General features: G+C 41.0%; 1 protein-coding gene across 1 annotated transcript in view; it reads right to left on the bottom strand.

The window, feature by feature from the left end:
• The window catches only part of HTR7 (5-hydroxytryptamine receptor 7), a 436,626-nt gene that overhangs the window by 50,596 nt on the left and 362,632 nt on the right, over positions 1-23,398 (bottom strand). The window contains exon 2 of the mRNA XM_069239866.1: positions 2,067-2,816. Coding sequence (XP_069095967.1) covers positions 2,067-2,816 — 750 coding nt within the window. The remainder of the gene's footprint in view (positions 1-2,066; positions 2,817-23,398) is intronic.

Raw genomic sequence — 23,398 nt, forward strand, 5'->3', positions numbered from 1 at the left:
AACTCCAAAGCAGGATGAAGAAATCAATTTGTAGAGCTTGTCACTTTTATTAAAGAAAACATAAAGAATTTGAAAGGGGTTCAGTAGGCTTCAAAGTCTACCTTAAAGTGGGGCCAGGCTGGTCGCTCCCACATCATGTCCAATCATAGAATAAAAAGTGACCAAAATCGGTTCCTCTGCAGAGTAATATAAGGGCACAATTTGCTTAAAGTAATTCTGCTGCACACAATATTTATTGCCTTATGCATTGAAGCAATGGCCCTGGAGACTTTGGTGATTTTAGTATTCAAACGCTTTCAGGATTGAGGGGATATCATATATAATTTCCACATTTGATACTAACCTAAACGCTGCCGGGCAGAAGCACTTGTAAAAGGCACAAGGACCATGACAGCACTAAATGCAAGCAATTGCTTAAACAGAAGAAAATATTTTCCTCTCCTCTTGACATTTATTTGGTCAATACTTTATGATAGTTAAGTTACCTCAGTTATGTTATATGCTTCCAACAAAACTAAACTCTTATGGCTCCTTCTGAAGCCCTCAATTAGAGTGACCAGGGCGTGCAGTAAGTGTGCAGTCGTGCATCACATTGGACTACCCAATAGAGATGCATTGCTATTGCATTTGTAAAACCCCATTATTATGTTATAAAAATAACAATGCATCATACGTTTGTAGCTGAAACCCAACACAAATTGTTAAAATGGGATTACATATTCAATGCAAAGTTAGATTTGTGCTCGATAATATCCCAAAGTAATACAAAGTTGCTCAGTACGCTGCCTTGCATTAGGTTGCATCAAGGGAGCATTCTAGAGGTGGTGCATGGCCATTTCCATGCAATCACCCATGTGTTTCAATGTAAATCACTGCCTACGAAGAAACTGTGATTAGTGGCAAAATCCTTCACCTACTTGAGGCAGGCGCAGCGAGGAGAAATGTCAAAATTTCGTCCTATTTTCCATGTTTGATGCATAGTATAGCACATGTACAAAGTGAGAAAAGCCTTAAAGCATTTTTTTTTTTTACTGGAAGCAACCCTCACAGAAATGAATCTATTGTTTAGAGAACTCAGACCCTCTGGCGCTATGGCACAAGGGGGTCTGTGGTGGTGTATGGCCGTTTAAAGTGCGCAAGAGGAGAGAGAAGGCAGCAGTGCCACATATTTATAGATATAGCGCTGTTCTCTCTCCCTCTCATGCATCACAATGTAGCTGTATTCGCTTGGGTGACTTCCTAATAAATCCAGCCCTCTGTCCGTGTTTACTACCGGCATAGGGCTAAAGTACATTTTTTCAAGTCTTCCTCTGTGATGCATGAGAACGGACATAGATCATATTGCAACCGTGTCAACATATTTACCCCAATCAGTGGTATTACTGCTTATTAAACATGCCACTCCAAAGGAGGGTGGTAAAGTGGTCTGCGTTTTTATTAGGAAGGTTCAAACTTTGTTACCACACCTCGTCGGGCAACAACCTTGCACACCACTTCTTAAGATCTGCTGGTTGTTAGAGATAGTGGGCACAGGCACACCGTTCTTATGGCTAGGATTTATACATTCATTATTAGACTTTGACTCAGGAAGAGAAAAAACAGAAAAGACAATAAAAAGCAACAACGGTGGAAGGCAAGAATGAAAAAGAACCTGCAAGAGCCAGATAAGGAGACAGGAACAGGATGGTGGTGAAAGAAAGAGGCATGGTGTGGAACTGAGTATAATTAACTTTGGTATTTCATGACCCTATAACAGCAAAGGTTGTGAGGATCTAAGAAAAACCTTGTCCATGCAATTACTTTCTTGCAAAGTAAGTACTTGTCTACACAATCCTTGTTGTCATCTACGAGGTCTTTTAGCGATGTTCCACAAACTCGGTCAAATAATTTTTGAGGTCCCATTTTGTGGCAACTTTTCACATAAATTTTCTATCTTTCCCCTAAAAAATACCCTTTCAAGTCAAAATGTTGAAAACTGTATCACTTCTACTTGATGAACCATGGAATGTGACATAGTGTAAAAGCATGGAATGTGACATAGTGTAATAGAAGGAAAGTAACCTTACAGTATGAACTCCGGCCTCTCCGCAAGCTTCAGTGCCTCGTGCATCCCAGCAGCCGATAATTTCCTGTTGATATTCCTGTATCTACATTGTAAAAGATTACGGTAGGTCGTCCTCAGGTCCCGGTTGAAGAAGGCGTATACAAAAGGGTTTATAAGTGAGTTGGCGTATCCCAACCATAAAAAAGTTCTCTCCATCCACAAGGGAATACAGCTACATTCAGTGCCACAGATAAAAGGTCTTGCAGTTGAAAGGATAAAAAACGGAAGCCAGCACACTGTAAAGGCACCAACAACAATACCAAGGGTTGTGGCAGCTTTTTGTTCCCTTTTGAAGATGGAAATGTTTTTTCTATCATTTCTTAGAAGTTTTGAGAGATTTGTGCATTCTTCCGATTCTTTGTGTAGTTTTACCACCCCATTCACCGACTCCATTCCTTCATTTTCTTCCGGCTTTGGGAATCCAGCAAATTTGTGTTTGGCTGCACTCCTCTTGGCTGCCTTGTAAATCCTATAGTACATGAAAAGCATCACAGACATTGGGATGTAAAATGCAACAGCTGTAGAATAAATGGTGTAGCCAAAATCTTGGCTAATGAGGCAAACTCTGTCCTCGTTGACATTTTGGGCCCATCCAAAGAGAGGTGGCAAAGTGATGGATGCAGAGAGAAGCCACACACAGAGGATCATTTTGGCCATACACTTCCCATTCTGCCTCACAGGATATGTAAGGGGTCTTGTTATCCCAAGATATCTGGAAGAATAAAAGACAATTAGCACTGTTCATGCATGTTTATTTGAGAGGTGTATCAATTACTGCAAATAAATCAGACAATCAAAGGTTGAGTGAATATTATGGTTTCATGACATATTCACTCTGTTGAAGAATTAACATTATGAATTTAAACATGTTTAGGTCTCTAAATGCAGATAGCCTTGACAAATCTGAAAGTGTCAGTGAACAGCTGTATGGAATTGTTTAGCAGATATGATTGTCTCTTTCCCCTCCTTTTGCCTCCATGCCCCACAATTTGGTACCAAATTAACCATTGTGGACCATAATGTTTAGCTGTAGTGGGGCTGACACACACACATGCACATGCACATGCACACTCACTCTCAAACATGCACACATATACACCCATCACATGCACATACCCATTCCCAGCATGCACACACAAATACACATTCATTCATACATACACACACATACCAATGCACACAGCAAACGTTGAGAAAAAAACTTACCAGGGCGCACTAGTGATCGTGGGTGGTGGGAGGGAAGCCTTTATGGTTCCAGGAGGATTGGGAGTGTCACCAACTGTCATTGGCTGACCTTGTCATGGGTCGGCCAAAGAAAGGAGATGGCAGTTTCTTACCTATCACAGAGTGGGATGGGGTCACTGTAGGACATTTTGCCATGGACATTTCTGGGCTTAAAACTAAAGCACCCGGATCTAAGTCCCCCCCTCTTACCATAAGGGGGAGGCTCACAGAAGACTGGCAGAGGAGGTCACCGTGACTGGGCTGTGAAATTTTCAGCTTAGCAAATTGTGCCTCAGGTAGCAAGGTGCATGTGAATTTAGTGCATGTACAGCACCAGGCTGCCTGACTCACAAATGAAGAGTGTCTGTCAGGCTGACCGTTGCTCTGCCTGACAGACACTCTTTATGCATCAAAAAACGATGGAGAGGAGGGGCCTCTTCACCCTTAATGATGGTCCACTGTGTAAATCAACAATTTATGCACCAAGGTGTGTAATCATTCTCCCTGCCTCATATTCCACATTCACCTCCCTTCTTTCCAGTGTCAAGGTAAGAATGCACTTAAAATTAATTGTAACACAATCTGCATAGATGCATATAGTGAATCAGTATTTTATGTCGGGAATATCCCCCAGGCATGCAATATCTCATGAAAGTGGGGATCTCCTCTTAACTATTTACAGTACAGTATACAGCTGTCAATGAATTGTATCTTCCTAGTGATTGGTAAAGGCAGTCCATAGTGCCTTGCTGCTAAGAGCCTCCTTGGCAATTGAGCAGCAGCAACAAGGAGGTAATCTACTACTTCCATAAGAACCTTCCAGCAAGGGTGTGTCCCGGGGTTTCACTAGACTACAGCCAATCAGGGAAGAACCAGTAATGGACCATAGGCATGATCGTCTTTAGTCTCAGTATACCTGCAAAGAAGTCTGACAAGAATTAAACCTCAGTGTCCATTTTACTTCAGGTAAATATGTTGCTTTCCATTTTCTGCTCCTAAAATAAAGGAATTGATTATTGGTGGAATCATTACTCTACATTATTAACATCATGATTCCATTTGTCTATATAGCCTCTGAGGACACCCATGATGTTCAGCATTATCTAACGGATGGTCAATATAGAAGTCTATTTCTGTTAGCATTCTCTCTGGCCCCTTGAAAGGGAAGACATATTTAAGGATAACCAGTAAATTAAAATAGACTATTTGTGTACTGTGCATGTACATATCATTGATTACAGTATTTGAATAATAGAACATTAATAAATGCTGAAACTGTGTCTCAGGCAGACTCCTTTCAGCTTCTCATTGTGTTGTGTGTGTGATTCATGGACACTGTAAGGCCTCTACTGTTCTGTAACTTTCTAACACTAATGCTTTATTGATTTTTCTGTGATGCATTGGTAAATAAAGTTACATTTGTTATAAAATTTAAAATCAGTTGTAACTGTACTAGCATCCAATGCAGTATGTAAATAGGACTATCAGATGTTTTACTTTCCTTTGCCATATGTTTCAGTCTGTCAGTCTATAGAATGTATAGTTCACAATGGTGAACAAACAGTTTACTGCTTCCAGGAAAACAGAGAGAGATGTATACACTACCGTCCTGCATTGCAGATGGTTCCATAACCAACCTCCTGACAGAAAATGTCAACATTAAACCAATAGCTCAGCATATCTCTCTAAAGTACAATAACTTTATGGTGAAAGTTTGTGCATCAAAATCTGGAAAATGTGAATAGAAAAGTGAATTAAGAGAGCAACCCTTTATCAAACACTACATTGACCCCCATGAATTCCTCACTCTTTTAACAGGAGAGTCAGGAAAGTAAAAGTAAGCATAACACTGTGCATGGCTGCTGCTTCTGTCACCAATTCCTATTCTTGCCCTTCTTGGTATCTTTCTACTCATTTAACAACAATTTTACCAGGCACATTTCACTGTATGCTTTAGTGGGTCTTGTTTGATTAACCACTCTTTCTGTGTAAAGGCACAAAGCATCCCACTGCCTCGGTGGCCAAGCTGGTTAACTTTTATTATAATTATAACTTGCTCATCTGTCTCTCACATACCCTCACTCATTATTGGCAGACTTGGCATCCCCATGACTCAATAAGAACACCTGAGTGGTCATCACACAAGACATAAACATGCTTCCCATATAGGCTCACAAAAACACCCTCCAACCACATACCTTACATGGTGTGACTTGCTATCTGAGTGGGTAAGTGGTGCAGAACACGACATAGTTGCAGTAAACACTATTCAAATGCTGCAATAGATTACAGTACAATACAACCTAATAGCATGATCAATAGTTTTTTGAATGGACTAAACATGAAGACTTGGTAACATTTACACAAACAGATAACCTAAACTCATCAACATTTACTTTAAATGTGCTTTTCAGGAAGAAGTGTTACACAGCTCTACAATCAGACCCACTCTTCACTGAAACTTGTTGAATTAAAAGCAGTCTGGCAAATCACAAAGGTAGCTAAAGTGTTAGAATATATTAAATTGAAGTGACCATGTTTCACTCTTTATGGGGCAAAGGAAATGCTAAAAATATTTTCATTAGGTGTTCTCGAATATAAAACTACCTTACTACAATTCATGTTATTAAGAAACAGTTAAATCCTCTAGCCTTTAATATAATTTGGGTTTTTCATAAATAGGTGTTAACATTCAGGTCATCTTCATAAGAGTACTTCAACTTTATAGTAAATTTAGTAGACTATAGGAGCAGCATAGCATATTTATTCTCTCTTGGTTTTACAACATTTTTGTATTGTATATTTGCTGTCCACAAAAGTCCCTTTTTAGTGTATATTTGACTTTACCCATGGATCAGTAGTGCAGCACAAGAATATATGACAATACTGCTTGTCACTGACCAATACCCTAACTGAAACTTACCTTTTTTGAACTGCAGAAATTCTTAATCGCTTCCATTCAGAGACCTAAATTATTTTTTATAAAATTTTATAAATGAACATATCAAAACATCAATTAAAACCTTTTGTGTCGGGGTCTCAAACTCAATCATATAATGAAACATAGGACACTGTCTGTAAATACTGTATCCATTAAATCTCACCCCCCTTTTCCATTTTGAAGTGTTGACTTTGGTAATCATGTTCACTCCTTCCTTTTTAAAAGATGTATTCCCACCTAATAACAGTAACCTGCCTGGCACGAAAACGAATGCAAAAAGGTATGAATATATGATATACATATGCTGATAAGTCATGAATTCAGTATCAAGTGCAAGTCTAAAAGTAATGAGGTATTTTTTTGTCAGTCATGCAGTTTTCCATAAGTAGATGTCCTGTGTCAAGCATCCTTTACTTCCTTGTGGGTTTAAGGTGCCCATGTAATAGTCTTTACAATGGATACCCGTGTATGTATGAGTCACTCACTCATGTAAAATAGCTATATTTCACCTCTGTCGTTAAGGCAAGTTATTGATAAATATTGAAAACCTTTATATTTCTCAAATGCCTTTTCTGGTCTATTTTATCTCATAAGTAGGGTAAATTGATTTTTTTTCTTCTCCTGATGAAGTGCAGGGGTCTGAAGCCATTACCCAAGATTGAAGCATATGCTGATCTGATTTACCAATGGTGCCATGGAACAATAGTTATCCAGGACACTAACGTTCTGTTCAATTTACTTTAACTGAACAGTATTAATTGCTTTTCACAATTCTCTTTTGATAATCTAAAATATATACTTAGATATACCAATTCAATTATTTGCTGCAGAATAAATTAGAATAACTTTGTATCTTAAACTTGAATAGTGTACAACTAGCAGTCAATGGCATAATTCTAATCTTAGTGATTCTGGGAGACTTAATTGTATTGTTTCGAACAGTCCCACCAATGCTGCCGAACTAAAGGTCGGTGCCTCCACAAGCGTGAGGGTAGGACTCAAGTTGGAGCACTCACAGGATGGTGAATACATTTTAATTCTTGATCCACACACACACGTTTCGGTTTTCTTTCTTTTTCCATGTTTGTGGATTTCAACTGGCATACATGTTTGTCAATTTCAAGGGTAACAATTATACATGTGTATAATACATACACAAAACCATAAAAATTTAAACATTCAATATATTAATTAATGTAGACAATAAATAAAGTATGAAAAATGTAAAACCCCAAAAGACACATTTACTGAAATTAATATAAACATTATAATAAATTAGAAAATAAAAACATGATTAAAAAAAAATCACTCTATAAAATCTATTTTAGTATTTTTATGAAAACTATTGGATTCTAAAAATATTAAGTATATCATTCCCACTCTAGTTTATGCAACAGTACAGAAAGTATTGTACTTCTGATAGGCTAAATTTACTCTTGGGCTTTAGAGGAGTTAGAGTTACTCTTCCTACTCCAGCCAGTGCAACAGTAGGGAAAGCAGTGGTCCTCGGAAGGGTTACATTTACTATTTGCATTTCACACAGTGGACAGTAGGGAACGTGTTGGATTCCGAGGGGTAAAATTCACTATTTTCACTCCAAACGGCACAACAGTAGGGAAAGCATTGGGTTTTGGCAGGGTAAAATGTACTATTACTATTCCAAACCATGCAACAGTAGGGAAAATGTTGGAATTTGAAGGGGTAGGTTTTACTTTTCCTACTAGAGTTTGTAAACAGTAGGGGAAGTGAGAGTTTCGTAGGGGTGAAATCTACTACTCACACTCCAAACACTGCAACAGTAGAGAAAGTGTTGAACTGCAGAGGTTAATTTTACTATTCCTACAGTAGTCTAAACAAGAGTAGGGAAAGTGCTTCACTTCAAACATATTACACATATAAGTAGCACCATGAATGTAGGAAAAAAATAAACTCCCAAAATAGAAATTATTAAATAGTATGGAAATATACATATATGTAACAAAAATACTAAAAACAATTTTTCAATTCGCATAATTGTTATCCAATAATATAATTATCAATTAATAACATAACAATTGAATAACTATTATTTAGTAACTACCCACTCTACACCCCTGCACCTAAAATATAACTAAAAACGTAATCCATAATTTACATACTTAAAATGAATTAAATAATTAAATAACAATTCATTAATTATTCCTTAATCAAATTCCCAGCCTAGCCCCTAAACACCTAGCAACCCACAAGTAAAATAGAATTCAAATAAATGATCCTTACTCTATAATTTACATATTTAAAATTCAATTAAATAATTAAGTTACAAATAATAATTAATACTTAATTGACTTCGATCTCTATACCCCTACAAACCTAGCAGCCCGCAACTAAAGTGTAAGTGACGTAAATAAGTATTCTATAAATTGCATACTTAAAATTCAATTAAATAATAATCAATATTGAATTGTTAATTATTATTTAACTTCTCACGCTATAAACCTACAAACCTAACAGCCAGCAAATAACATATAGCAAAAATAAATCAATACTACATACTTTACATAATAAATGACAATCATATAGAATCAGTCATTTAAATAATTACAATTAATAAATAATGAATTCCTAATTACCTTCCCACCCTAAAGCCCTATTAACCTAACAACACGCTAAATTGCTTTAAAAAAATTAAATGAAAATTGAAAATCACTCAAAAATACAAACTGTACTTTAAAAAATGAAGAACATTTATGTAAACAGTAGTAACACAAAATTTTTATGTCAACTAAAACACATTCAAATCATTATAAACAATATTTTTGAAAACACTATTATTGAAAACAATATAAAAAACGTCAATATTATTTAAAATGATATTATTTACCTCAAAAAACAATAGTCTTGCCATGTGCTTCATGATACTTCTATATAACAAAATTTAATTTCGGATATATCTGTATCTGATATTTTTTAATTGATATTTTGTTTAAATTCCATTTTCCTTTTTCCTTCAAGCATCGAGCCTCATAAAAGCCATGCCCTGCTACAGCGTTCAACCTTGATTTTGAGACCTAGGAAAGTGACTAAGGGGCTCATTAAGAGGTTGTCAGGCCGACTTTCGGCCCGCCAGCCCTGTGGAGAGGAGACCACCAGGGAGCTGGCGATCTCCCCCAGAAACCTCTGAAATTAGAGGTTCCCGCCAGGCAGTCCAGAGGAAACTGTGCGGCAGCTTTGGCCTTGGCTTCTCATGAAGCAGAGGCCAATTCTGTCACATAAAGTGTGCTCCCAGCACCCTCAGAATACACACTGTATTGGCATGGTCATGGGCAGCACAGAGAACCGCATGTGGTCCCCAGCATTGTGTTTCTGCTACCTTTTTCATGGTAAGGCCCTTGCCCTGAAAAGGCTGATGGACACTGGTCTCATGATCAGCACGGTGGCACTGAACTCAACGTCGCCATGGTTGACCACGACTCTGACTGGCCCAAGCTCACCAGGAACCATTTTCCTGGCAGTGACGGTGGTCTGACTCCGAAAGTCATAATTTGGCAGTTGGTCCTCCTGGAGTTCAGGAGTCTGACCCCCATCGCGAGGCTGGCATTCTCAAGACAGCCAGCCTTGTAATGAGGCCCTAAGTCCAAAGAGGAAATCATTGACTGTGGTAATTCGAAAATTCAATGCCGGCATGAAATTACCTAAGCAGCTACAAAATCAAGCTCTGTCCTACTCAGAGCTTTTGGCACGAAAACCAATGGCTTTAGCAGAGTCTTGATGACCATGTAAGTGACCTCAATATTGTTTCCTGCTTTGGCCTTGGTCCTTGTCACGCTGAAGAATCAAGACTTTCCAAAAAAAAGACAAAGGGGCTTATTACAACTTCGGCAGTCTTTGGACCACTGTACCATCTTTGGAAGTCTGACTGCTGACTCTTTAGTGATCTGTCTACCTGATTACGATCTGTGTGGTCAGAGCACCACAAGACCATCACTGACTTTTGAGCCACCGTGTTGGCCGTGCTAGGGACAGTGACGGTCAATGGTGGCGGTGCCGGCATTGGCACTGGTGTGTGTATTAGCACCTGCATTTCCACTGACCTTTTCATGGCAAGGACAACACCATGAATAGGTCAGCAGGAAGGCAGGTAGAGGGCCACAAAAATGGGCCCTAGCGTGAATAAGCCCATATGGACTGTGGTTGGGGCCCGTGTTGGTCCCCCATGCCTGCAATATCAGTGCGTACACCGTTTGCCTTGCACAACATTGTGCACAGAAACAGTGTGCCCAACTTGCCGGAGGAGCAGCAGTGTAGTCAACATAGGCTTCAGATTCTCTCCAAGGGCCAAAACATGCCACCTTGACTGTACCACCGACACACTGCCAGCTCCGTGGTAACATTGTAATGCGGCGGATGGGATGCCACTGGCTTTGCGGCATTCTCATGACCGCCGCTTCGGCAGACTGGTGGTCCAACCACCAAAGTCTTAATCAGGACCCAGTCAGAAGGTCCCTGTCAACAATGAGCTTATGATTTTCTGTGATGCTTTATTTTTTATCTGCACATTTTGTGGTAAAACACATAAAAATAATATCTGTGGTTCATTTTATCCTACTTTACTCATTTTGGTGTCTTTTTTAATATTTTCTAAAGCTGGTTTGAGAATTTATTACGTTATTTTCTTGACTTTAAAATGTTTGGTTCTGCATCACCTAACACATGTATTTCTGGGGATTGCCTCCTGCTTGTTCCATACATACTTGGGGTTGAGTAGGGATTCTCTAAGAACTGTGTTATCCATAACATGATGGTGTCCATCTCTGTTTTAATGATACCCATGGAATGATGAGGTTGTTCCTGGACTACTGTGGATGAATGTGTGATACATGGGTCAACAGGGCACAATCTATTTAAGTGTGACAGTAATACTTCACAGTACTTGGTGAAAAATTGAAAATGAGGTTTGGATGTCAAATATGTATTTCTAAAAATTAAAAAACAGTATTTCAGGAAATAAATTGTGCACTGTTCCATGAAAAGTATTAGCTTTTTTTGAAGGAATTGAAATAAAGTTGTATTTAATAGCAAAATTTTCAGAATGTCATATTTTGTCAAGCTGGTGTATGGGCACAAAACCACTGCCTGCTACCCAAGGCTGTCAGGGCTCCATAACATGTGTAACAGATTTCCATGCACTCCTGTCCAACTCAACTGTGCTACCTCAGATTTATTTATTTTCATGTCCACCTTTATCCTTTATCATAGCATTGAGAATACCCTTGAAAAGATTAATAGTATGCAATTGCAGTTTCTGAGCTACCTGTATCACTTATGGCTCGTCTGATATTTTTAAGAAACATTGCCCTGAAAATGCACCACTTTGACACCATTTTCTGAACCGTATCTTGGGATTGGCAAAATTGCAATTTTTCTTCTAGGGGCAGGCTGGCATGAAAGTACAGGAATGATTAAACAATTAAATGGTAGTGTTTTAGTGCCTTTGGTTTTTCAACAGATTTATTCTAAAATTGTGTTGTGAAAAGCACTAATTGATCCCAAATGATCACATAGTTTTCGGGATGTATTTGTGCACTCAAGACCCTCAGATAAGTGTGAGGTCAGTTGCTGGAATTCGCATATTACCCCCCACCACATTCTACACAGTGTATTCTCCTTCCATGATTCAAATCTGTGACTCATACTTAAGACAAATCTTAAAGAAATGTCTTGTTTTCTGTTGGGCTACATATGTCAAAATATTGAATTTACGTAGAAATAAAACCTTTCCGTGCACCACTGCCAACATTCCAGTGAATAGAGCTATACCAAATAGTTTCTCAACATAATTATAGGTCATCCAGTTGAATCTGTTATCTGTGATATGGAGTACTAAACTACAACATATGTATTCCCGGTTCGTTTTGACAGACTGGTTTTGTTATTTTAGTGTTAACGCGTCCCTCTATGTCAATTTATACACATTAGGACTCGTTTTAGGCCGATGAATCTTTTGACCCAGTGGTGAGACACTGTAGAACGAGATAACTGATCAATATGTCAAGCAATATATCAATGATATTATCAACATATATCACCACAATATACTTCACTTTAGACATTGGTTAAACTATTGGCACAACCATGACCTTTCAGTCATGAATAACCACACCTTTATGGAAGTTTTGTGAACTTTATTCCCTATTGATTACAATCTAATAGCAAGAGTATTAATCTCAAAACCATAAAACAAAAGAGCATAGTCACAATATGGCAACTGTGATAAGATTTTGACAATGCAAAGATTACAAACATAAAAGCACCAATGTAAGAGATACACAGATCAGAATGCATAGAACATCATATATGTCTTAGTTCGGCATAGCACAACGTCAGTCTTGTCTATTTATGTCAGTCAGGTTGATCACCTACTCTAACCACTGATTAGCATTAGCATGTTGGACTTCATGCAAAACAATTTAGTACACCAATTTAGAAAACATCTAACCAAGGTCTCTATCAAAATACAGCAGTTGGTACCTAGAAAGGAAAAGCAGTTAGATGAATTACAATAGCAATTGTCATAATTACCCTCCTCGGGATGAGTCAGCATACAGGATCAGTCTTCGTCTTCAGGACATCAGTTGGTTCACCGTCAATCTTCTCCATCTAAAGGACAGGGGACACTTCCCTCATAAGGAGGAAAAGTGTAATGGAGCAGTCTATGGATGAGGATGGTTTATTTAAGTCTCAAATCACCAAACAGAGTGACAGAGTTTCTGGATGCAATCAACATCATTCCCTACCTAGTTCTTTGAGTCTCCTGTGTCATGGGTTTTTATCCCTTTTTCATATACATTCCCCCAAAATTCTATTGGCTATTCGCTACACCCCACAATCTTCAACCTATCAAATTATACATTAGGTAATGCAATTATCACCCCACGATAATTTATAACACTCTGATTGGTCTTCATAACTGACGTCTTCGTAGGTGGCACATCCGGGGTTACTTCCATCTCTGGCACATTCTTCGGGTCAAAAGTTCTCTTTTCCATGGTTGATTGTCCTTGGATGTTTCAATTAATGTTGCAAAAACATATCAAACTTATACTAAAACAGCTAGCATGCGGGTGAGAAAGATCCTCACTTGCAACATAAAACAAAGAAAAAGAACACATGCTGGGTCATGGCCTTTTGCGAATCAGCACACTGGCGAAACAGAAAAATATGCTTTAATATAAGAGCTACACCGCTAGGTTTTCAACTCACGCTAACTTAAGACTTATGGATTCTAATAAACGCACTCTTCGTAAATGTTAACATATTCAATTAATCATAATGCAAGCAATTATTTCTTATAGTTGTATATAATGATTTCTTCACTCTTATAAGTATGTTAAAAATACATTCAAACAAATAATATTTTATGATTATTAATGCAGCATTTGTTAAGTATAAGCATTTCACATCTAATGTATATAATATTTAACTACGCTCTCTCATTAGCATATACATGGCAACAGTCTAGACACCTGATATATTTTTTATTTTGCTGTTTGCTTCAAATAATGCAAAAATGCACTTATAGATAATGTAATAGGGTTGATTCCATGATGTTAAATCATATAGCATATAGACTGTTGTAAGAACATCATCATAAGTCTCTGCCGAACACACTGATAATTCACCATTTGTCTGTTATTGGGTAGATCATTGGAAATATCTTTGTCGATAATAGTATATTAAAACAGGCATTGGCAAAGGCAGTAGCCCTCACATATTGTGACCTACTGACTTGGTCAATCGTTATTACCCATGCTGCCCAGCACCTGGAATGCTTTGTACTGTGGCTAAAGCAAAAAAATAAAAAGCCTTTGATGTGGCCACCCTCGTCATTTTCATTGGTGCTCATACCTACAAATAGATAAAAAGAAAAAAAACTGCATTTGTCAAAGTTGGATTGGCAACTAAAATGAGTAAATGCAAAAGTATTTATTTTATTAAGAAGGTTGAGGGAACAGAAGCCACTTGGGAGGATGCGAGGCGAACAGCAAAGCAACATAAGATGGACACAAAGGCAACGGGTGCACTGGAGGGGGTATGCAAAAGCAACAGTAGGGTGGGCAGGAGTGAAACCTTCATGGCTTTTAGGGGAATGCAACACAAGGGCGCGGGCAGGGGAGCCAATGATGAGAAGCGCAAAGGAGAGTGGGTGGGGAGAAGCAGTCAAGCAGCACAGTGCAGGGGAGAGACATGCATGAGTGAGATGGCTAAAACAACGTTCACACTCCAATTGAATGCTTCACACAAAAGAAAAAAAAGTAGCACTTGCAAGGCAAGCAGTGGAAGCAGAGATGCCAGGCAATCAAAGAGATTGTAACGAGGTAATGGGAGGTACAAACACAGGATTGACAACCTCTAGGCAAATGACAATGAGCACGAAAGCCAACCAATGCTAAGCAATGAGCAGGTATCAACAGTCGGGGCTCGCGGATGATAAAGAGTGCGAGGCGGCGCACAGGTGGGGGGAATTAGCAGGGGGTGGCGGGAGCTGAAAAATATTAATAGAATTGAAAAAAGAAAAAATAAACTTACCTGAACGCTGTGCTCTGTCTTCCGCCACTCCTCCATCTTTGCTGCCTTCTGCTGCAGGCACAGGCTGCCAGCCTGCCCTGCGCCAATCCTGACATTGTTTAGAGCAGCGTTTGGCTTGGCTGGGAGCACCCAGCCAGGGCGCTCCCATGCAGACTGGGAGCCTGTGCAGGCTCTCTCGAGCTCGAGGGAGCCTTGTGCGCATGTGTTTTTGGACGGCCCCATACGGCCAGCCAAACACACATGCCCTCTGAGGGAAGTGCTCTGTGCCCCCGCCCCTTTTCAAGAAAAAGAGAATAAACACAGTTTATTATCTTTTTTTTTAAAAGGATTGAAAAGGTTTTGCAGCTCCGGCTGCTGGAAGGGAGGGGGGGGGGGGGGGCAACGCTCCTCCGCCCTAATGGAGGAGCCGCCCCTGGGTAGCAAGCTCCTTCCTGTTTTTGGTAATCCACATAGTGCCTCACAACAGAAAGTGCATGCACTCACTTTTAGGCTTGACCTAAAAAGAAACTGATGTTTAGATGTTTGTTGGCACAAAATGTATCATTTTGTAAATATAAAATAAAAAAGGTTTTAGTACAGATGGTACAAGATTCCTTTAGAGTTTGCCTTAATGTTTGAAATAGAGAGAACTGATATCAATTACAAGATTCCATCCACACGCTTCACTGGTTTCACAATTATACCTGAAGTAAAGCACATTCACAAAAGGTCCAAAAGCAGATTAATACTTTAATTACTGTTACGTTACTCTATTCCCCGGATGCTACATGTCAGGGAAGGGAAGTGGTAAAATCCGGTCATCGAACACTTAAGTTAATGCGCAGTGGCACAGACATATAATTATGTTAGACTTTTTTTGTAAGGGAATAATTAAAAAGTCCGTGTTTATTATAGTGTAATTGTGCATGATTCATTTAGCGCAGAGTTTGAGCAATTGAAATGCAATTGTCCAGCTAATAAAAAACGTAGCTCAAATAATTTAACGTAGACTCTCTACAAAACAAATGCTCTGTCTTCCGCCACTCCTCCATCTTTGCTGCCTTCTGCTGCAGGCACAGGCTGCCAGCCTGCCCTGCGCCAATCCTGACATTGTTTAGAGCAGCGTTTGGCTTGGCTGGGAGCACCCAGCCAGGGCGCTCCCATGCAGACTGGGAGCCTGTGCAGGCTCTCTCGAGCCCGAGGGAGCCTTGTGCGCATGTGTTTTTGGACGGCCCCATACGGCCAGCCAAACACACATGCCCTCTGAGGGAAGTGCTCTGTGCCCCCGCCCCTTTTCAAGAAAAAGAGAATAAACACAGTTTATTATCTTTTTTTTTAAAAGGATTGAAAAGGTTTTGCAGCTCCGGCTGCTGGAAGGGAGGGGGGGGGGGGGGCAACGCTCCTCCGCCCTAATGGAGGAGCCGCCCCTGGGTAGCAAGCTCCTTCCTGTTTTTGGTAATCCACATAGTGCCTCACAACAGAAAGTGCATGCACTCACTTTTAGGCTTGACCTAAAAAGAAACTGATGTTTAGATGTTTGTTGGCACAAAATGTATCATTTTGTAAATATAAAATAAAAAAGGTTTTAGTACAGATGGTACAAGATTCCTTTAGAGTTTGCCTTAATGTTTGAAATAGAGAGAACTGATATCAATTACAAGATTCCATCCACACGCTTCACTGGTTTCACAATTATACCTGAAGTAAAGCACATTCACAAAAGGTCCAAAAGCAGATTAATACTTTAATTACTGTTACGTTACTCTATTCCCCGGATGCTACATGTCAGGGAAGGGAAGTGGTAAAATCCGGTCATCGAACACTTAAGTTAATGCGCAGTGGCACAGACATATAATTATGTTAGACTTTTTTTGTAAGGGAATAATTAAAAAGTCCGTGTTTATTATAGTGTAATTGTGCATGATTCATTTAGCGCAGAGCTTGAGCAATTGAAATGCAATTGTCCAGCTAATAAAAAACGTAGCTCAAATAATTTAACGTAGACTCTCTACAAAACAAATGTTCATGCTAGAGGTGTGAAGAAACTCCTTAAAAATGTTCTTCTCTTTTAAGAGGCACTGCCGCATTTAAGAAAGTGTTTTCGTGTGTTGCTTGACGTTTTCTAATTCAGCATAGCAGGCATTTGCCAATTTTGTTATTAATCGCATAAATATATGCACTACTGCCCTTCGAGCTCTGTGGTTGGCAATGATCCATATGCACTCACCTCTGATCATTTGTGCTTTATTTGAGCGTCTCTCTTCCACAGCTGCTGTCTTACGTACAATGAATTGTAGGAGAAGATTTTGTCACGTGCTTCAGTGTATGGTTTCTAATCCCATTCTACGTTGCTTAAAAGCATGCTATTTAATTGTTCCCATTAAGGTGTGGAGATTAATTTACCCCCTGATGTAATTAACAGTGCTGATAGAAGTGCGTCCCCATTCAAAGCAGCATCAAAAGTATGTTCTTCCTTGCAGCATATGTAAAGTTAGTGGAGTCTGCCATCTATCTGCTGTATTCTGTACCAGGTCGGAATACCTACTCCTCCCAAAGACTGCGGGAATCGAATCTTTTCTTTTCTTTAATCAAATTGCTACATTGGGAAGTATTTTTTCCACGTGTACTCAAACGTCAATGCGCTACACTTCAATGCTGATTCTGTAATCAATGTCCCTTCTCTCTCTTTGGATATCCCAAATAAGGCTATATTTTTGTGCTTCTGAGTAGCAATAGTCCAACTGTCCTTCTCTATTCGACCCTCCAGATGAGTGTTAGCAACATAACCACCCATGACAAAGACAGCTGGTATCCATTGAAGAGGAGGCGGAGATCACATATGTTTGAGGTACCCCAAAGCTCAGTTGGGACTCAGAATGACAACCACACCCAGGCCAGCCATCTAATCTCACCAGCCCATTCCGCAATATTTGAAGGTCTATGGTATCGCAAGCAGCTTACAACTTCAATAATACCAAGAATGAAACCTGCCTTCTGGATTTGCCTACAGAAGGTATTCCCCAATGTCAAACATATATTGCTCCATTCCAGTATCTGACAAAACACAAACTGAAAGCTTCAACTTAGGGGAGTATTAAGAGGAGAGAACAAGGGTGGTGTTTTTGAGGGTGTGTGTGTTGGTTGTGCCTTGTTTCCACAATGTTATCTCTATGATAATGCCTCAATAAATAGCTTTCTTTGGCTTCCATCCTGGAGTCATTTGGTAATATTTTGCTAGTGTAGATGCTTAGAATGTAGCAGCTCTTTATGTGGCAATTGCATGAAATAACACTGAGTTAACAATCGTTCATATTTTGTGGATTCAGAATTGAAAAGTACCAACATAAGAGTAATTTGTGTCATTATACTCCCAAACTTCTTTCAACTCCCCCGAAGAGTTTTGAGACAGCAAGCAGGTTCATAATTGGCATGGGGTTTGCTATTTCAGCATTGGCGATGCCACCTCTTTCAGATAGGAGGGTAACTGCAAATCTTTTTTGTAGCACTTGTTCGCTAAGAATTGATTCACAATGCTACAAACCTTTGAAGCCAATGATGGAAAGCATTCGAGTGGAAAGTGAAAGGTGCTACAAGATTGTACTCACCATGACTTCTGAATAGGAATAAACATAAAAAAGCATTCTTTCCGTCTAGTACATTTTCTACTTTTATGCTCTAACCTGCATCTGCGTTCTATTCAATCCTATTTGAAAGGCACAACTTTCTCTTTGGAAAAACTGCCGCCCCATATCTCTACGTTTTATGACAAGCGGACATTGGTGGTGTGAAGTTTTATTGATCAATCTTTTCAAATATCTCAAAACATTCAGACGTGCTTTGCTAAGGCTGATATATTTTACTGGAGTAGCACTGAGTTAATTGTTCTTCTTAATTACACTCTGCAGCATGAATTATATTTCTTTGTTAATTGTTGACACAGATCCTTCTTGGAGAAACACCTAATACCTGAAACAATCCTTGACATTTTAAAAATTAGCAAGGGACAAGGTGGACATTCAAAACAAATATATGCCATTTCCAAACAAAGACAATAGGATAAAAGAAATATCATCGAATTTGAAACAAAATTATTTAGAATCAATAGTAATTGCGAGATGCATATCTAACTGTGGGACCATACACAGAAGAAAGAAGCATCACTTGAAGCAACACACATATGAAGATACCTTAGCCCTTATCTTGGAATCCACTCTATCCACAAAAGCAGTAATTTATCAAACTTTAATTGGAATTGTATTCATGGAAGTCAAACACTGTTGCATCAAATGCCATTATTTGTCCTCGTCACTTGTATTAATATCTGGGTAATTTGCCTCTAGAGCCTGGATCGTCAAGATAAGTTTTGATCTGAGGTTTTCTTTGTAAATTCCTCCTTCTCAGAACGTCTAAACAATACAGCTTTTAGGATCCATAACTTCTGAACAGCCGTACACCTGTTAAGTGGTGGGTACATTGTAAGATCAGCAATTGTGTATTGCCCCTGTATATATGGTGTGCTAGAAAAAAGCAAATGCAATAATATGTTGGTAAAAAATGCCAATTTTGTGGAGGCCTTCAAATGCATTTCATGTAGCAGAAGAACACATTTTACACGTAGTCGCTGCAAGGGATGTACAACCAACTAAGGATACTCAAGAGTTACTTTAAGTTTCATTGCAACTGTAAAATAAAGTTGACCTTTGGTAGCACATGTATGAACCCCTGCCTGAAATTTAGAATTTCTGGGCATAGATGTCAGAACACACCTCAATATTTAGAAACATATTAAAATGGATACTTATTTTTCATAGTGTAGTCCTCTTTACCATTTGTAAATATTGCAGTCTGTCATTCAAAAAGCCACCTGCTTAAAGTTTAGTGGAGTGTTTACTCCAGAAATTTCGAGGTAATGGAGAGCCACCGGGGTCTTGTGATGTTATGCTTTGTTTGACGAAGAAAGGGCCTGATGGCAGACTGTATCAGCCGCTTTCGATACAGTCTGCCACCACACCCTACTAACCCGTCTCCAAGAAGCCAGCATCCAAGACAAAGCCCTCAAATGGATCTCATCCTTTCTCTCCGGCAGAACCCAGAGAGTCCGACTCTCACCCTTCCGCTCCAAAGCCACCAACCTCATCTGCGGCGTCCCCCAAGGCTCCTCACTTAGCCCAATGCTGTTCAACGTCTACATGGCCCCCCTCGCACAACTGGCCCGCCAACACAACCTCAGCATCATCTCCTACGCCGACGACACCCAGCTCGTCCTCTCCCTGACCAAAGATCCTCTCACCGCCAAAACCAACCTCCACGAGGGACTGAAATCCATCGCCGAGTGGATGAGCAACAGCCGCCTGAAACTTAACTCCGACAAGACGGAAGTCCTCATCCTCGGGCACACCCCCTCGGCCTGGAACGACTCTTGGTGGCCCACCACCCTCGGCCCCCTACCCACCCCAGCCAGCCACGCACGAAACCTCGGCTTCATCCTCGACTCCGCTCTCACCATGTCCAAACAGGTCAACGCTGTCTCCTCTTCCTGTTTTAACACCCTCCGCATGCTCCGCAGGATCTTCAAGTGGATTCCAACAGGAACCAGAAAGACGGTGACCCAAGCCCTCGTCAGTAGCAGACTCGACTACGGCAACGCACTCTACACAGGCATCCCAACAAAAGACATCAAACGACTCCAACGCATCCAGAACGCATCCGCCCGCCTGATCCTCGACATACCCCGCCGGTGTCACATCTCCCCCCCACCTGAAGGACCTCCACTGGCTCCCCGTGGACAAGAGGATCACCTTTAAACTCCTCACCCACGCACACAAGGCACTACACAACACCGGACCCTGCCATCTGAACTCCAGACTCAACTTCTACGTTCCCTCACGCCAACTACGCTCTGCCAACCTTGCCCTCGCCATCGTCCCCCAAATCCAGCGCAAGACCTCTGGCAGCAGATCCTTCTCCTACCTCGCCGCCAAGACCTGGAACTCTCTCCCCACCTCACTACGCCAGACCCAGGACCTCCTCACCTTCAGAAGACTCCTCAAGACATGGCTCTTCGAACTATAGCAGCAACACCCCCCCCCCCACCCCCAGCGCCTCGAAACCCTAACGGGTACATAGCACGCTTTATAAATCTATTGATTGATTGATTGAAAACTAGGTGGCAAAGGAAAATCCTCTCTCTACGTGATGAAGTGCTGAATATGGAGGATCCATCCAACTCACTGACCATGTTTGTTAAGAGCAGCAGCCTTCACTTATTATATGAAACCATTTTTGTGCTATTTTACACTCACTTTTGGAAAGTGCCAGTTTCCTAAAGTGAACCTAAATTTCAAGAAACTTGATCATCATGACGGAAAGTCCAGTACCAATTAAGATCTATGATTTGCAAATCACACAGGGCCTAATTACAAGTTTGGTGGACAGGAACACCTGTCAGCCAAACTCTCGAGAGGGTGGCCACCACTGTAACGCCTACCTCCCCGCTGGACCTATTATGACTTTCCCGCCGGGCTGATGCTACAAAACAAAGGTTTCCGCAATTCAGCCTAGTGGGAAAGTGGCGGCAGCATCGTCGTCGGTTCATAATCGAGCCGGCCGCAATACGGCCACCCACAGTGCGCACCAGCACCTTTGTAATGTGCACTGTCTACACAGCATACAGTGTGCTTTGCAAGGGTGCTAGGCAGGAGGAGCCCAAAAGACTGACGGAGAATCAGGTTGTAATCAGCAGGGAGATGCTGTCTGCAGCACTGCCCTGGCTTATTGCAGCCTGCACCCACCTTCAGCCTGTCGGGATCACCAATCCCAACGGAGGCAGCGGAACCCTGGTGGTCAGACTGCCAGAGTCATAACGTGGCAGTCAGACCACCACAGCAGTGGCAGTCGAGACTGCCAGCGTGAGTCTGGTGGTCTAGTGACCACAAAACTTGTAATAAGCTCACACTCTTGAAAGAAATATTGCTGGTTTGAAACATTCATTCACCAGAATGATATCTTGGCTCCTAAGCAACAGTTATGCTAAATTATTTAATTTGTGTAAATATCCAAGGCAGGGCTTCCCAGCATGCATTTCGAGAAAATTATTTCAATTCTAGGTGACCTATTATATTACTTTTCACTTTTTTTACTAGTTCATGTAGGTTTATGTCCTATTAGAAAACATAAAAAGTGGAGATGGGAGCAAGCATATTCTCTGAGCCTCAAAGCCTGAGCTGAAATTGGGTACTGATGTCCTCACAATAAATATTTGGATGTTGTGTTAAGTTAAAGGAGATAATTGACTACCACATTTGCTACACCACATGGATGTTTGCAACTGTGCAGTAACAAGTATTGATTTACTGTTTTTTCATCTTTGTTCTTACAGGAATGACCTATTATCTCCCAAGCTCATTAGATTCCTTCTACTCGTGTACATTCATACCAAGACCTTTAGTAAGCACTGTCCAAAAGTGCTTCAGGCCCTCACCAACTTTGAGGGACTCTGAAAGACATGGAAATACAGAGTATATTACCACATAGAGGGATCATAAGTGTCTGCAAGCAAAACACGTAAATCAGGTCAGCAACATAATTTCCCTCTACAGCAATCTAATGTTTTCCTTTGGGATGAATACCCAGTCACCATGGGTGAGTAGGCAAGCAGCATTATAATATCAGCCATACTCTTAGACCCATGCAATAAAGTCATTGCATCAATCTTTGGGAATATGCCCCAGTGACACTCTTGTGCAGCTCTAACTATTAAGATAGTCCTTCTTACAGCTAGTCAATGGTACTGGAGCAATGTTTAGCGTGGGGTACTCCCATCAGTGTTACATCACTGAAGTCATAGGGATTGTGAAAAATCAAAGTGCCACACAAAGAGCAAGTGTAGCAAATGTATTCAGGAGGAGAGTGGTAAGGGTGTAATATGTAGCTGGTGGTGCTTTTAAGAGAACATTGTTGCAAATGTATTACCAAATAAGGTAGTGCATGGTAGTGCAGTATCATTTGCATTTCCATTAAAATAGTCAGTAATTTTGTCAGTAATCTTGCTAAGACATACTGGGGGTCATTCAGACCCCGGCGGGCGGCGGGAGCCGCCCGCCTGGAGGGAATCGCCATATGGCCGCTCCGCGGTCGAAAGACCGCGGAGGCCATTCTGGCTTTCCCGCTGGGCTGGCGGGCGACCGCCAGCAGGCCGCCCGCCAGCCCAGCGGGAAACCCCTTCTCACGAGGAAGCCGGCTCCGAATGGAGCCGGCGGAGTGGGAAGGTGCGACGGGTGCAGTTGCACCCGTCGCGAATTCCAGTGTCTGCTGAGCAGACACTGGAATTCAAAGTGGGGCCCTCTTACGGGGGCCCCTGCAGTCCCCATGCCAGGGGCCCCACAACACCCCTCACCGCCATCCTGTTCCTGGTGGTCGGAACCGCCAGGAACAGGATGGCGGTGAGGGGGTCGGAATCCCCCATGGCGGCGCAGCAAGCTGCGCCGCCATGGGGGATTCCCAGGGCAGCGGAAAACCGGCGGGAGACCGCCGGTTTTCCTGGTCTGACCGCGGCCAAACCGCCGCGGTCAGAATGCCCTGCG

Source organism: Pleurodeles waltl, chromosome 6 (genome assembly GCF_031143425.1).
Source record: "Pleurodeles waltl isolate 20211129_DDA chromosome 6, aPleWal1.hap1.20221129, whole genome shotgun sequence".
NCBI classification, from domain to species: domain Eukaryota; kingdom Metazoa; phylum Chordata; class Amphibia; order Caudata; family Salamandridae; genus Pleurodeles; species Pleurodeles waltl.